Here is a 17,026-nt window from a genome sequence, read left to right as displayed (position 1 = left end):
GCATTTTTCTCTATAATGGACTAGATTTCAAGGGAAAGCAATGTGCTGAAATGTTCCACTGCATAATGGCTATATATCCAGATGGAGATTTTACAACTCTTTCATTTGATTTATTGGGACATTCATGAGCAGGATAATTAATAACAAAATTAAAATTTCTTTTTGTTTTCCATTCAGAATTATGGTTGTGTCACCAGAAAGGATAAGATGCACAGGGAGAGTTTAGAGTTTAAATTATCTGGCAAACTCTTTCAAATTACTGGTTTTCTTTGATTTTCTGGATGCAAACTCTTTCTTTGCTTTTCTGGACTAGCAGTGTGTGGCAGCTAATTCAGAATTGTCACATGATTTCTTAATGAGGTTTTATGCATACTATCCTGCTAAGTTATTATTTTTCACTAAATCTTTCTCCCACAGCCTATAATCAGTCAACTGAGCTCATTTTTATCTCCTCACAATTTTTGTTTGTGTGGAGGAATTCGTCAGTTGAGTCATTGTTCTGTGTCTTCTATTATTAGGGTATGACCATTTGGCATAGGCTTGTTGACAACAGAATAAAATGCCCTAAACAAGCAAAGAATAAGTGAGCCCATATGTTTGGTAAATCTGAGGAAGTAAATGGAGATTTGAAATAGCTATGGATGTAAAATGAAAAAGAAACCACAGTTACCTTTTCCCTTGCCTGTCTGCCCACTCCCAGGATACTTCTCGAGGGCGTGCCGGTACTTCTCAGCCCTTGCCCAGTCTTCTTGCCATTTTTTAGCTCCATACAATGGCTCTGAGTTTGTGATCCTTCCCAGACTGATTGTGTTTTCTCTTTGCAGCACTTTGCTTTCCTTTGAACTCTGCGAAGTTTCTGTTCTCTTTTCCCCCTGTTTAGACTAAAAACAGCAACAACAACAAAAACACCATAGATATTTCTTGGAGCAGTGAGAGAGTTACAGCCAGGGACAGAGTTATCATTCTGCATTCATGAGGGAAGCCCGAGTGCCAACAGGGCAGTAGGGGCTCTCAGAGAGGGAGTGTATGCTCTTGGTGGCAAACACTTAGTAGCCCATTCTTCTCCAGGTGCCCAGATTGGGAGATGCTGGGTTTCAGAGATGAACTAACATACCAGTAGCTCTGAACTCAGGGACCTCACGGCCCAATTAAGGGAGATGAGATGTAGGGAGAAAATGTAATGCAATGTTATAGATGCAGGTGGGGACACAGAGGTAGGAATGCTCAGGACTTCCTGACTGTAGTGGGAAGAGGTGCAATCAGAAGTAATGCTGGGACAGAGGCTTGGAAGAAAAGTGGGAGTCACCAGGCAAGCAAGGAGAGCAAGGACATCCCAGGTGGCATGGCACATCTGGCAAGAGTGCAGTGGGAAGCTGACAGAGGCTCATGTGCAGCTCAAGGAGTTCTGACCTATGTTGAAGGCAATGTAGAGTCATCGAATGGCTTCAAACCACAGTCAAATATGCATTTTAGGTCACGATTTGTGAAGTCACCTGTTCAGCTGATGCTCAGGGTGACAACAGGGCTAAAGACGTGGATGTGTGAAGAAATCTGCAGCATCAGAGCGTGTTGAAATGAAGGAAGGGGTACAGAAGAGGCGTTTACTGACAAGGAGGAACTTTTGCCACCTTTCTATTTGTTTTCCATATGCTGTACAGTTTTTTTGTCCCTCATTTCCCGTATTACTGTCTTCTTTTGTGTTGGATTTTTTTCTTTTTGCAGTGAAACATTTAAATTCCTTTCTCATTTTCTTTTGTGTATATTCAATAGCTGTTTGATTTGTGCTCAATCATGGGGATTTTGTGCTTAACATCCTAAAGTTATAACACTCTTAATTGAATTTATACCAGCTTAACTTCAGCGATATACAAAAACTGTTCCGTTATAACTGTCTTCATCTTTTTGGTTATTGATGTCACAAAATTACATCTTTATAGTTTATTCTTCAGTTGATGGGCATTTGGGTTGTTTCCACTTTTTGGCTATTATGAATAATGCTGTTGTAGACATTTATGGACAAGTTTTACTTGTGGACATGTTTCATTTCTCTTGTGTATGTAACTGGGAGTGGAATTATTGAATCATATGGCAACTCTATGTTCAATTATTTGAAGAACAGCTAGACTTCTTTCCAAAGTGACTGCACCATTTTACATTCCCACCAGCAGTGAATGAGGGTTCTAATTTCTCCACATCCTAACCAACACTTGCTATTATCTGCCTTTTTTATTCTAGCCAACCTAATGGGTGTAAAGTGGTATCATACTGTGGTTTTGACTTGCATTTCCTTGGTGACTAATGACATTGAGCATTTTTCATGTGTGTTTTGGTCTTTTGTATATCTTCCTTGAAGAAATATCTATTCAGGTCCTTTACCCATTTTTAAAATTTGGTTGTCTTTTTATCATAGTCTGTAAGAGTTCTTCATATATTCTAGGTACAATTCCCTTATCATATATGTATATGATTTGCAAATATTTTCTCTCATTTTGTGGGGTGTCTTTTCACTGTCTTAATAGTGTTCTTTGAAGCACAAACATTTTTCTTATTTTTATATTTTTAAATATATTTTTATTGATTTCAGAGAGGAAGAGAGAGGGAGAGAGAGATAGAAATATCAATGATGAGAGAGAATAATTGATCAGCTGCACAACCCCTACTGGAGATCAAGCCATAAGCCAGGCATATGCCCTTGACTGGAATCGAACCAAGGGCCCTTCAGTCTGCAGGCTGATGCTCTATCCACTGAGCCAAATGGACTAGGGCAAAGCACAAACGTTTTTAATTTTGATTAAGCTTATCTATTTTCTCCTTTGTTGTTCATGCTTTTGGTGTCATATCTAATATCATTGCCCAATATAAGGTCAGGAAGATTCACCTCTGTTTTCTTCTAAGAGTTGAACAGTTTCAGCTCTTACATTTAGGCTTTGATCCATATATGGGATGAGGTAAGAATCCAACTTTATTCTTTTACATATGAATAACGAGTTGTCTCAGCTTCATTTATTGATAATACTATTTTTTCTCCATTGAGGGGTCATGGCACCTTTGTTGAAAATAAATTGACAACAGACACATAGGCTTATTTCTGGACTCTTAATACTATACCATTCTATTAAATATATTCTAAATGTCTGCACTTATGCAAGTACCACATTGTTTTGATTACCATTGCCTAGTAGTAAATTTGAAATCCTGCTTTATTCTTCTTTCTCAGGAGTGTTTTGATTATTTGGTGTCCCTTGCAATTCCATCTGATTAGAACCAGCTTGTCAATTTCTGCAAAGAAGTAAGCTGGGATTCTGATAGGAATTGCACTGAATCTGTAGGCCAGTTTGGAGAATATTGCTATCTTAACAATATTGAGTCTTCTGAACCATGAACATGAGATTTTTTCCCCATTTATTTAGATCTTCTTTAATTTATTTCAATGATATTTTGTAGTTTTTCAGAATATAATTTTGCACTTCCTTTGTTAAATTTATTCACAAGTATTTTATTCTGTTTGATACTTTTGTGAGTAGAATTATATTAATTTCATTTTCAGGTTGTTCATTGCAAGTATATGAAAATACAAGAGACTTTTGTATATTGATCTTGTATCCTGCTACCGTGTTGAACTTGTGTATTGGGTCTAATAGCTTATTTTTTTAGTGGTTTCCTTAGGATTTTCTATATGCAAGATCATATCATCTGTGAATAGAGACAGCTTTCTTTCTTTCTTTCTTTCTTCCCAATTGGGATGCCTTTTATTTCATGTCCAATAAGGCTTGGACTTCTCCACACTAGGCTGCAAATGATGTTATTTCCTTTTTGGGTGAGACCAGGAGCTCTCTGTGCTCTGGTCTGCTTCTCTCCCTGGGTAAAATCTCAGAGCACTGGAGCTGAAGTGGGGACAATGGTAAGCTTCTCTCTGAATGATCCCGGGGATTAACTGTTAGACTAGGCTCTTCATCACAGCTTTAAGGTAATCAATACTGAACAGTGATTTTGCACTCAGATTAAATATCTGTCTTTAAAGTGGAAAGTGATGCTAGATCTAATGTAAACTGTCCAAGGAAAATGGAGGTTGACCCATAGCTCCAGATTTTAATGACAGCGACTGGATAGTGGGTGCAACTAGGAGGCACAGGATGTTCCTGACACCCAGGCCAACTCCACCTGCCCCAGACCTTCCTGAGTGAAGCCACATCTCAGGTAAAACATGGACCACAGAGAAAAAGGCCATTCATTCTCTGGCATGTGGTTGAGGGAGGACGGAAATGCCTCACTCTGTCTCATGGGCAACTCTTCTGCTCAGGCCCTGGAGCCAAGCGCTCCGGGTCCTTCCGGGTGGTTCTGGGCCCCAGTTACCTCCTGTGTGTGTAGTCATCTCTGCTGTCAGTCTGTCCCCTGGTCCTCATGATGCAGGCCACCTTCTCCAGCAGCAGGCGGTTGTCCCTGTCGATGACGGAGAGCCTCTCCTCCTCCAGCTGTGGGCAGACACAGGAGCCTCTACAAGCACCAGCTGCATCTGTGCTATTACTGTGCACAGGTTTATCCAGAGGATCCCTCAACCCCTTAGACTTGAGCACCCTGTGGGTTTCCCATTGCCCCCAAACTCCAGCATGAGTGTGACGTGTGCAGGCTCCTTGGTCTCTGAATTGGAAACCATTAGGATGGAGCCAAATCTCATATGCTCAGAGTGAAAGTCACAGAAAGGATGATATGATTCTTTGTGAAAGTATGTCATCCTCTAAAACTCTGACCTGTGTCAGTGATGCTACTGAGGAAATCACTTTATATTTTAAGAAAGATATCTTATACTGCTCAGAAGAAAAGATTTAAGCCCAGGGAAAACAACAACCCTCTTGTTTTAGGTTTTTACATTGATTGATCTGTTGATTTGCTAGAAAGTGGTTACATAGTTTTTGTTCTGCTAATTTAGGATAGTATTACTTAACAGGCACATAAAAAGCACATAGTGGTTTGCTTTTGGGGGCATTATTATCAGCATAACCTATGAGATTCTTAGTTTCACTTGATGGCTTAAGCATCAAGAAATATATATTCTGAGGTGGCCATGAAATGGCCTGGTATAAAGACATGATGCTAATTACTTAATTACTGAATAACTAAATGACCACTGTGAATTTCCTCTCCTCCCCCTCCCCCTTTTCCTCAAAGCATGATGGATCAACATGAAGACTAGAGAAAGATTTCTGGTGCAGTTCCCGCCAGTTCCACTTGGAGCGTGACAAGGTTAATTGGTTGCCTAGACAGCATTCTATCTTTGATAGTGACTTGTTTATTCCTCACTGAGCCTGCCTTTCCCATTTTCCTGGGTTTTGAAGCTGACATTTTCTAGTTAGCTGTGATGGTAGCTGAGAAGTAAAATGGAAAGATACCTTCAGCTTCTTGAGGTTCAGGTGGAAGTGGCTGAGAAACAGCGGGGCACGGGTGTCCACGAGGGGCTGGGCCTCCCGGACCTGCGGCACAGAGCGGGCGATGTGACCTCAGGCACACTTGTAGTAGATAATTAATGTCAGCGTAGACTGCGCAGCTTCTGGGTGGCTGGCACTGGGGACATGTATAGATCAGTATTCCTGGCACCAAAGCTTCTAAGTCGGCTGTGGTAGAAAGTTCTGAATGAGGCTCAGGACTTGATTCAGAATCCAAATATCCCCTGGAGGAATCAGGCAGCCCTCAAAAATGAGCCTATTGTGTCATTTTCAAGCAGAGAATTAAATGGGTACAGAGTGAGGTTTCATTAACCACAACCGTCAGCTGACATTTCTGTTTTGCACTCTGTTGCCAAGGCCTTTAAGACAGTGAATTATGTCCCTGTACCCACCTCACCCTAATCTCTGAGCCTCCAGCAATATTTTTAGGATGAGCGCCTTCAACATTGATTAACTGCAAAATGATCCCTGCAGAGTTTCCTATCAGAAAATGTATAAGCAAGAGAAGAAATGTATGTTTTAAAATGTGATGGACTAAATGCATGAGGGCTATTTACCATTTGCAACAAAAAGGAATCCCCCCTCCCCAGATTCTATACAGATACTTGCTTATAGATATCACTAACCACCGGGACCTATTAGCTGATAATCTGAGAGTGACAGCATTGGGAAGCTCCACAGCTGAGTCTGCTGAAATGATAATGTGAGCACCATGCACTCTGGGAATCAAACCCCCAGAGATGGAACAGAGCCCATGTGTGGAGAGCCAAGGGATGGTGAAAGGGCTGGATGGTGAGAGGGTTTGAATAACACACTCGTTCTGGAATGCTTTTAACATTTCATTTTGTTTTATAACATGTAACATGCTTACATGGCTCCAAAGTCAAATCTGTCAAACAGCTCATTTTACTAAGTGGTCTGAGCCCTACCATCTTCACCCTATTCCCTATTGACAAATCTTCTAACTTTATAGTGATTCCTTTCATTTCTGAAAATATGAAGATACATAATATATATACATCCTATATAATAAAAGGCTAATATGCAAATCGACTGAACCGCAGAATGATGGGTCACTATGACATGCACTGACCACCAGGGGGCAGACGCTCAATGCAGGAGCTGTCCCCTGGGGGTCAGTGAGCTCCCACAGGGGGAATGCCACTCAGTCAGAAGCTGGGCTCATGGCTGGCGAGTGCAGCGGTGGTGGCGGGAGCCTCTCCCACCTCCATGGCAGTGCTAAAGATGTCTAACTGCCTAAGCTGTCAGTTGGACATCCCCCAAGGACTTCTGGACTGCAAGAGGGTGCAGGCCTGGCTGAGGGCACCCCCCCAAGTGCATGAATTTTGTGCACCAGGCCTCTAGTATATATATCACATTTTCATCCCCTCTTTTTTATTTTTATTTATTATTTTAATCTTTATTGTTGAAAGTATTACATAGGCCCTTCTTTCCCCCCTATTCACCTCTCCCAGCTGGCTTCTGTCCCCCCTCCAGATCCCCACCACTCCATTATCTGTGTCCATGGGTTATGCATATATGAGTACAAGTTCATTGGTTGATTTCTTCCCACCCACTCTCCCCTGCCTTCCCTCTTCATTCCCTATTTTTAGATATAAAGAGCACATTTTACACATTTTCATCCATTGTTTTTTTCAAAATACATTCTAGAGATAACTTTATAGTAATATATACAGCTGTTTTTCATCCGTTTTTATAGCTGTATAATACTTCACTGTGTGAAAGCATCCTAATTTATTCACCCAGCTCACTTTTGATGGGCATTTTGGTTAGTTCCAATTTTGCTATTACAAATAATGCTGCAATTAGAATCTTTTGCAATTTCTTCATGTATCTTTGCCAGTGTACCTCCGGAGTGGATACTAAGAAATGGGACTGCTGGGTAAAGGAAAAATGGGTGTATAATTTCATTAGACATTGCTAAATCACCCCCTAACCCCTCCCCCGCTACACACACAAAGGGCTGTGCCCTTTTGCCCACCAGAGCACTGCCAACAAGTTTGGGAACTTATGCCAATCTGATAGTTAAGAAATGGCATTAGAGTGCAAGTTTAATTTGCATTTCTCTATTACAAGTGAAGTTGATAATCTTTTTATAGGTTAAGAGCTATTTGCAGTTCTTTTTCTGTGAACTTTTGTTCATATCACTTGTCCATTTTCATATGGGGTTGTTTGCATTTTTCTTTTCCTTTTTAGAAGTCCTTTATACATAAGGATATTTTAACATGTTTTTTAAAATATAGTTTTATTCATTTCAGAGAGGAAAAGAGAGGGAGAAAGAGATAGAAACATCAATGATGAGAATCATCAATCGGCTGCTTCCTGCACACCCCCTACTAGGTATTGAGCCTGCAACCCAGGCATGTGCCCTGACCCAGAATCAAACCAGTGACTTCAAGGTTAATGGGTCAATGACTGAATATCCATTGAGCCACACCAGCCGGGCTATACATAAGGATTTTAACCCTTTGTCCGTGATATAATTTGTAATCACTTTCCCCAACTATATTTATTTTTTCATTGATTCTTTTGGACTCATCAGTTATTTAATCATTTCATCCACACATAGAAAAAAACCCCAATACCTATTTTCTTGCCTAATGGATTTGTCTTGTCTACTTGTATTGGCTAATACCTCCAACACAATTTTAAAAAACATAAAAGAGATAGTAGGCATACTTGTCTTATTCCTTACTTTGTAGGGAACACTTTTAGTGTTTCCCTGTTAATTAAGATACTGGCTTAAGGATGAGATATTTATATTGTAAATTATTATGTTAGAGAAATAGCAATTTGTATTTTATTAAGGTTACTTTGATTTTATTTTAGCATAAATGTGTAATCAACTGCAAGGTAGAAGGTTCTGTTGAGATGCCAGGATGATACATGGTTCTGGATTCTAGAGATGGTTTGGGGCATGGCGGTCTCCTTCAAGTCTATTTCTCCCCTCTATTGCATCAAAGTCCCTTATATTCCCAGGTTTCTCAGCCAAGCAGTAAGAAACAAAATTACTTTAAAGAACTGACTTCCCCTATTCTTAATATGGAAGAATTTGTTCTAAGTCAAGTTTTTTTTTTTAAACCCTCACCTGAGGACATGCTTTGACAGAGGGAAGGAGGGAGGGAAGGAGAGAGGGGAAAAATACTGATGTGAGAAAGAAACATTGATCAGTTGCCTTCCATATGCTCCCCAGCTGGGTATCAAACCCACAACCCAGGTATGTGCCCTGACAGGGAATCGAACCAGCAACCTTTTGGTGCACAGGACAACGCTCAACCAACTGAGCCACTCTGGCTGGTCTAGCCAAGCTTTAATGCCATGGAGTGTAAAAGGGTCTTGCTGGTTCTTCCCTGCTGCCTCCAGGTAGAGCAGGGTTTCTCCCATACCCACAGCCCTCATTCCTCCTCACCCACGTTCTGCTGCAAACCTGTTTCCTCTCATTCACTGGGGCCGTTAGCATCTGGCCACAGTTTTGTCTTCCCCTAAATGATTTCTACACCATGGGGACAGCTGTCCCAGGTCTCAGGCATCGTCCTCACAGGAACCACCCCTTTGGGAAGCTGTGCTTCAGTTGTCCATTCTTCACTCACAGTCCCTTTCTTTTCAGCTTTCATAGTTGACTGTGCTCAAGAGTGACTCCTTGACCTTACATGGCTCCCAGCATCTCTCCTTGACTGGCTCCCCCTCTTTACTTCATCCCCTTCCAGGTAAGATCTGTGGCCCTCCCTTTAACTCCTCATGCCAGGATCACTGGTTCCCTGGCTCCATGCCCAGCTGCTGACCGCGAGCTGTATTGGGGTGTGCCAGTACTCCATTGTTAGCCCCAGCAACCATGTGTTTCTCGGACATCGTAGAACTGCATGAGTCGGTGTTATGTGAGTTTATGCTCCCCACCCACACCTGGGGCCCATGCCAACTGTCAACACACTCTCCATTCAATCAGCTCTCCACTTTCCACACTGACTCTTTTGAATCTTCCTCACCTTACAGTTTCTTAGGCACAGAGCCTGGTTACTTATTTTTACTGGGGGTGTTTATCAACCATCTCTTATCAGGGACGATTCTAGTTCCTGGGATACAAAAATGAACAACACGACACCCATGGTGTTTACAGTCTTGTCTATTATTCAAAAAGGTGATGCTAATTGGTCTATACTTGTTACTGTCATGCATACCCTTTTCTTTTTTAAAAAATATATTTTTATTGATTTCAGAGAGGAAAGGAGAGGAAAGAGATAGGAACATCAATGATGAGAGAGAATCATCGACTGGCATGTGCCCTTGACCGGAATCGAATCGTGACTTGCTGGTTCATAGGTCGACCCTCAACCACTGAGCCACAGTGGCCAGGCATGAATACCTTTTTCAATCTTTCCCTGGCAACAACAATGTACTAAGTGGGTACTGTGTGCTCTAGGTGCTGAGAATATCTTGGTGACAGGACACAGCCACCCCCTCACAGGCTGGGGGAAACAAACAAAATAATAAATCTGTTACATCAATCATGAAGCAACATGAGACAGCAGAACAAGAGACTACAGTGCCATGTGGAGATGTGCTTCTTAGGCACAGACAAGACTTCCAGGAAGGCCAGAGGTCTAGGAAGTGAGGGTGAGCCCTGGAACAGCTGGGCGAAGAGTGCTCAGTGGGACTCTCAAGGAGCACAATGGGTTCAGGGCCCAGTTGTGCATGTGGGCACCGGGCCAGCCTTGTAGTAAGTGCCACCTAAGCCTCCCTGAGGCCACCATGTCACACCACAACCCAGCTGGGCAGAACCCTGAAGGAGTAAAAGGCTTGCCTGGGTCTCATTATCCTGCAGAAACCTTGGTTCCTCTGCCTGGGGGGATCGCTACAGACAATCACAGAGCAACAGTCTGTACCAGAACATCCCCTCAGAGCATTTCTCAACCTGGATGAACACTGATGTGGAGACATGACCAACCTAGCACTGAGCAGTTGGATGGCTCCCCTGAAGTCTCATAGGAAGAAGACCACGGCAGGCCATTTGGAAACCTCATGGTGACCTTCTCAAAAGACGTCCACATTTGCATCAAATCAAATGGAAATAATAATGAATCTTCTAATGGAGATAAAAAATGGCTTTTTGTCCCCACTGAAGAATACTGATTTTTTTAAATCCTCACCCAAGAATATGCTTATTGATTTTAGAGAGAGGGGGATAGAGAGAGAGAGAGCGAGAGAGAGAGAAACATTGATGTGAGAGAGAACATTGATCAGTTGCCTCCTGTATGCTCCCGCAACCTAGATATGTGCCCTGACCAGGAATCAAACCTGCAACCTTTCAGTATATGAGACCATGCTCCAACCAACTGAGGCACACTGGCCATGAGGGAGTATGCCATTTTGACAGGGGAAAGGGCCCCTCAGATCTTTTTGTCTTAAGATACTTTTGAGTGATTTATGAAAAACTAAGTACTTTATAAACATATGCTTTAATTGAAAAGGAAATGGTCCTAAAACATATCACATGAAAACCATGATCTATTTAATGGAATTTTTATTGTATGGCAACATATGTGACAGACTTTTTAAGGAAATGTCATTTCAACCATTCCATCTCTGAAAAGAAAATTAGCTTTTGGTTTTCAGGGAAAGCCCTGGCATTTCATGGTTACTGTTTTGGGGGCCTCGCCTTGAGCCACCAGAACCTGGCACCCACCGTTCCTACCTTTTTCCTGTGATCCTGGTAGGCTTTCTCCCATGTGCTCTGCAGGTACTCACTTCTGCAGGGAAGTGTCAGCCGGGGTGCCCTGCGCATCGCAAACAGCAACACCAACCTGCTCCCTGCAGAGAGAGACTGGTTCAGGCCAAGGTGCTACCCTGGAGAGGGCTGTGTTTGCTCGATCACATGACAGTTGCCAAGGCATCTGAGCTAAGGAGAAAGGAAAGAGGACAAGAGGATCGCCTGAGCGTGCTTAACAGAAAATTGAATATTCTTCCACTCCAATGAATATTTTCTCAAGAGATCTTGACTGGCTTAGTGATGCCGTTTTGATGACCACCCCTTGCTTCTCCCAGAATAGGTCAAAGAATTTCTCCTCCAACTAACTTTTCTCCTTCCCTTCCTTCCTTCTTTCCTTGCTTTCTTCCTCCTCTCTCCCCTTGTCTTTTCTTTCCCTTCTTCCTCATGTTTTCTCCTTCCTCCCTCCTTTCCACCCTTCTTTATTTCCGCTCTCTCTTATCTTTTTTTTTATGACCTAATAATCCCTTTATTTGGAAAACAACATTTACACATATGGTGCTTTGATCACAGGACAAAGTTTAAAAATGGGGCGTGCTTTGCAAATGTCAGAGTTCTGCTGTGGGTGGTCATTTCATCTTCCACTTTCATGTTTTTCTTGTGAAAGGTCCCGGCTTCCACGCCTCGGTCTAAGCTGAGGCTTGTCCCACAGCTGGTGCACTTTGTTGTCGTCAGCGTTTACGTAAACCAGGCGGGGCTGGAAATAAGTGGTGTGTGATTGGCCATTCAGTAATTGTGTGCTAATTAACATGTCAGCTTGAACTGTTTCAAAAACGCTGGAGGATTCAAAACGCTCTGTCAAGCTTTGAGAGTGAAAAGGTTTTGAGAAAACTCAGGCCAATATATGTGTGGGTAAAATAGCACAGTTGGAAAGAGTCACCATCACTATGGTATGTGTGGGTTTCGTTCGCTTCGGAAAAGCCCCCACCCCCAGGTTAAGACTATACTTTCAGGGATCATTTCTATAGTTTGTCACTAGAGAAGTTTCTCTGAACGTGTAGAGCACCCGAAACCACGAGGAGGCACAGTGTTCTCTCCTGAGCATGAAGCTGGCTTTTGGTGTTGCTTTTGCAGCTGCCACCAGCCATTGATGATCGCTCTTCTCTCCCACTGGGAGAGTAAGAGGGAGAGGACGCAGTCTGAGTGGTTTTTCTCGAAGTTCTGGGGGTGGAAGTCCCAGATGGAGGTGTTGGCAGGTTTGGTTTCTCTCAATGCTTCTCTTCTCTTGTTGCCTCTTCACATGGCTGTCCCTCTGTGCTTGTGGGTCCCTGATATCTCTCCCTGTTCTTATTAAGGACCCAGTCAGATTGGCTTAGCAATTAACTGCCTCATTGTAGCAGAATCTCTAAGTATGGTTACATTCTGAAGTGCTGGGGTTGGGAGTTTAACATTTGAATTTTGGGGGGACACAATTCAGACTGTAACCCATGGGACACGCACAGCTGCAGGATCTCTTATCTTTTAATAATCCTATCTAATAATAGACAAACATGGTAATTGACCGTACCTTCGCTACAAACTCCCATTGGCTAATCAGCGTGATATGCAAATTAACCACCAACAAAGATGGTGGCTAATTTGCATACTGCAGGCAAATCCCACTGCGCCGCCCCACCTGGGGCTGGCGGCAGCTCGATCCTGAGCCTCTGCCCGCCCCAGCGTGGGATCCGGGCCTGCTATTTGCGACCCGGGGCGGCGGGCGTCCCTGTGCGACCCGACCTGGGGCGGCTGGATGGGGCAGCAGCGATCGGCCGGCCCACCTGGGCGTCCCGTGTGCGACCTGACCCGGGGTGGCGCCCCAACCCCCGGATCGGCCCTGCCATGTGCGAGACCCGGGGAGGCGGGGCAGGCATCGAGGGATTGGGCCTGCCATCTGCCACCCGGGGAGCGGGCCTAAGCCAGCAGGTGGTTATCTCCCGAGGGGTCCCAGACTGTGAGAGGGCACAAGTGGGGCTGAGGGACACCCCCCCCACCTCTCCTCCCCTGCCAGTGCACAAATTTTTGTGCACCAGGCCTCTAGTTTATAATAATTTGGACAATTCCAAATACTTTTATTTGCAATTTAGGTGGCAGATCTTCATTAATTTTTTTTCAATTAATTTGAGGATTAGTTATGGAAAGTTTTAGCCATTTTAAGCCCTTCCTTGCTGAGTGGCTTTTATCTGGTTGGGATGGGTTTTCTATGAGACAAATGAAGTAAAAGTCATGCTGGCATATCTGTTGAGTCATACAGCTTTGTTGAAATCATATGCATCATTTTGGAAATGACATTAGAAGAATTGGTTAACAACAAAGTAGCAATATTATTTTCATTTCAGAATTCTAATCTTCATGACATTACAGTATCCATTACAGAAAATGTTGTAGTGCAGAATTAGTGAATGGGAACTCATTGTTCAGTTGTGTGCAAATAAAGAAAAAGGGCATTTTATGAGAAATCGTGTTCCGCCTATTAGCATGATTCAGTGCCTGTCGGTCTGAAAGAGAATCAATCAAGCTTAAACTGAATCAGACTTGGGAAAAATAAGATGTGAATTAACAGAATATGATTGTCCCTTTTTCTGCTTTAGGCAGCTGAGTTACCTGTACTTTGCTGGTCTGATGATCTTCCAGACTTTGGCAAAAACCTTTGTAGGCTACTAAAGTGGTTGATATATTGACAGTTACAAAACAGTTTGGGTTTTTCAAAGAACTAATTTATTTTAGTTCAGAATTACCCACAAGTATTAACTTTAGAAAACTATGCATGTGTAGAAGATAGATGAAACAATTACTACCAAAAAATACAGCCAACACTTTAAGACATAAGACTTCATTAAGATTTCTTAGCCTACAAAATCTATATGTCATATTCAGAGGAATTCCATTAAAATAATTTCCTTTACCCAATTATTGTCATTGGTCAAGTCCAATATTAAGTAGACGTTCAAAAAATAACTGCTATTTTAATGATGATGGAAATAATGATATGGTTAATGAATGATTCCCCAACTGAGATGTTTTTGGTTCAGACTGTGGGGCTGGTCTTTCCATTTCCTGAATCCTCTTTGCCACATGTGCTGAGAAACTTCTGAAATGCTCATAGTTGCTGCCAGTCAACTGACGAGTGGAGGCAGTGGTCTGTCCAGTTTACTCACATTCATGTGGACAGACCAGGGGTTGAGGGCAAAATAGAAACTGGAGGGTTTTTTAACTAATGGGAGCACTCATAACGTGTTGATACACACATTTTTTTCAATGGCTCCTGTCAAAGAAGTGACTTCAAGTAAGAGTCCTAGTCATCTATGTTTATTCTTAACTAACTAACCACTCAAATAACATTTGCTATTTGATTAAACTTGATGGTAGGGCCCCAAACAAAGGATCTGGAAAAATTTGTCATGCCCCCTCCCTCCCCCACCATGAACCGGAAAGACCATCATCGACCATGCATGACCTGGGTTTCAGTGCACCGACCCTCACAGGCTCAAACTAAGTTTTGGTCCTTAACCGTGTTCTTAACGAGGTCAGGCCAGAAAAGTCAGTTAGCCAGTATCTCTGTGGAATCTATCCTGAGGAAATAAACTGAAACACTGATAAGGATTCAAGTAATTACTCATAAAAGTGGAAAATGGAAAAGTCTGGAGTTTAATTAATAGTAAGTATCCATGTTAATTTCTACAAATGTTCTTTTCCTTATTCCAAGATTGAATCCATGATACCACTTTGCATGTTATGAATTTTTTATATTGAGCTGGGTTTGAACGTTTAATATCACAGTTTCTACTCATACCCTGCAGAAAATAAACAACAAAACCTATTTTTCATTTGATTATTCAGATAATAATTGTGTGTTTGGCTTCAGCCTTCATCAGTGTTTTGGCCCAACAATGACTTGAATATTGAGTTTATTAGAAATGTCCAGAAATATTACCAAGTGATAGGTATCCTGAATGTGTGAAGACCATTACATAGAACTAACTCTTGTACTGTTTATAGTATATGGTACAAAGCCTTTGTTATATACTATATATCCATTAAGCCCTTAATATTCATAATTCTTTCTGTGTGTCCCATGACTATAACTTTATGTTCAAGCTTTGATTTTTATGTTCCTCTACCCTCCCACAAGAGCAATGAGATAAAACAAAGCAACAGACTTCGTTCTTATTCTTATTCCTCAGAACAGAATATATAGAGAGATCAATCAGTTGTCTTCCATATGTGCCCCGACCAGGGATTGAACCCAAAACCCAGGTATGAACGGGAATCAAACCTCCAACCTTTGGGTGCACAGGACTATGCTCAACCAACTGAGTCACTCTGGCAGGGCTGAAGCAATGAAGTTTTAAGGTAAAAAACATGACAGGGATGTCCCTGTGACCTGCAAGAGGTGCTTTTAGTATAAATTGGATATATCTGTTGGGTATTTGATCATAAGGAGTTCTAGTTGCCAGTAATTAGTAATGGTGATGTTAACTGTAGCCTTAGTTATGCAATCACTTCTCAAGAATGTTAGTCCTGAAAAGATTCACTGAGGTCTATTAATCCTACAAGAGAGGAAAAGCTTAGTAAACAAACAATGGATTTTAGTGAAGAGCTCCGCCTGCGATGTCCACATGATGGGATATAGTGCAACCGATACTATTACAATCAGAAAGATTGTAAACCCAATAAAGCAAGTACCAAATTGTTCCTCCTATAATATGTAAGAATCAAGTATGTTCACAGAGCTAGAAGACATCCTAGGAAAGTTAATTTGTTATAGGTGGAGATAAAAAGATTTTTAATTTTGAGAATGGATTTTATCATATTTGTGTGGTTAATTTTTTAAAAATCTATTTGATGTGCAAATCAGGCCTCGATCACACCATTTTCAGCCTACCCTCTTCTCCCTGATGACACTTTTCTTATCCAATGAGCTTTGAGAATTCAACTAATACATAATTACCACCACCACCACCACTACTCCCCCCCCCCCCCCCCGCAACCCCCACTTATCCCTTCACAAGACAGAGTCTCTTTTAAAGCAAACAAGAATCTCCTTGGCTTCTGATGTCTAAACAGTGCATTCCTGGGTCCTCACATTTTCTGGTCATGTGGTCAGTGAATGTGTCTTTGCTTAATCAACCCCACACTGTTTTCATGGCGTCTGACTGTCTTAGGGCATGTGCACAGGGGAGCCCACAGATCAGGAAAGCACTGAACACTGTGACAGTTTCACGGCCACAGAGTATTCCTGGGAAGAATGTCTGGAAAGGATCCTAAGGGCACTGGTCCTTCTTTTTCCCTCCTCCTCTCCCAAGCTGGCCTGAGTGAAGAGCTGATTTGGATTTTCAGTCTGCTTTTACTGGGAAACCCGGGCAAAGCTGACCCCTCTGGCAGTCTTGCCAAGAGCTCCCAGCTCCCCGTGTAGAGAAAGCAGAGGCCCAGGACCCACCATGATCTTTCCCGGGGTCTCCACCCAATTTACTTTTTACTCTGCCGATAGAAGGCAGTGAGACTTTCAGAGCTTCTGTGCTCTTTTAAAGGAGCTATTTTTTGTCACTAGTTATTGGTCCTCAGGTCTGGCCTTTGGCGAAGCTCAAGCCATCAGCACTGGGAGGGTGGCTCCCTGGGGCTGAGGGGGCGGGGAAGTGGGTACTGGCTGGATCAGAGGAGTCGGAAGGGCAGCCAGTCCCTGGAGGAGAACCCACAGGCCCTGCCTGCCAGGAAGGCTGCTGGGAGCCGCCTTTGATTGCACACTGGTGTGGACACCGTCTCAATAGCTCTTGAAGTCTGGACTCTGCAGGGGGCACAAACTAAACAGGATGTGTGTGTGTTC

The 17,026-nt window shown here is 42.6% G+C and overlaps 1 protein-coding gene and 1 non-coding gene across 2 annotated transcripts; one reads left to right on the top strand and one right to left on the bottom strand.

Moving 5' to 3' along the window:
• Positions 1 to 4,349: 4,349 nt before the first annotated feature.
• LOC106699411 lies at positions 4,350 to 11,241 on the bottom strand. The gene is made up of 3 exons (XM_023743486.1): positions 11,152 to 11,241; positions 5,388 to 5,468; positions 4,350 to 4,472 (listed from the first exon to the last, which is right to left on the bottom strand). The coding sequence occupies exons 1-3, from the start codon at positions 11,239 to 11,241 to the stop codon at positions 4,350 to 4,352; spliced, it is 294 nt and encodes a 97-aa protein (XP_023599254.1).
• A 919-nt stretch (positions 11,242 to 12,160) lies between these two features.
• Positions 12,161 to 12,371, top strand: LOC111823112. Its single transcript, XR_002826116.1, has one exon. It is a non-coding gene; the product is annotated as a small nucleolar RNA U3 (small nucleolar RNA).
• The last annotated feature ends 4,655 nt before the right edge of the window (positions 12,372 to 17,026 follow it).

This window comes from Myotis lucifugus, unplaced genomic scaffold (genome assembly GCF_000147115.1).
Source record: "Myotis lucifugus unplaced genomic scaffold, Myoluc2.0 scaffold_395, whole genome shotgun sequence".
In the NCBI taxonomy this organism is placed as follows: Eukaryota; Metazoa; Chordata; class Mammalia; order Chiroptera; family Vespertilionidae; genus Myotis; species Myotis lucifugus.
The sequence above is the reverse complement of the archived record's forward strand: the minus strand, read 5'-3'. Positions and strand labels throughout refer to the sequence as shown.

Bases quoted from the DNA above. Each gene is read 5' to 3' on its own strand.
- LOC106699411 (XM_023743486.1), bottom strand. From the start codon at position 11,241: ATGCGCAGGGCACCCCGGCTGACACTTCCCTGCAGAAGTGAGTACCTG. The intron at 5,469-11,151 runs GTAGGAACGGTG...TCTGTGCCGCAG, and splicing joins ACCAGGATCACAGGAAAAAG to GTCCGGGAGGCCCAGCCCCT. The intron at 4,473-5,387 runs GTATCTTTCCAT...GTCTGCCCACAG, and splicing joins TGAACCTCAAGAAGCTGAAG to CTGGAGGAGGAGAGGCTCTC.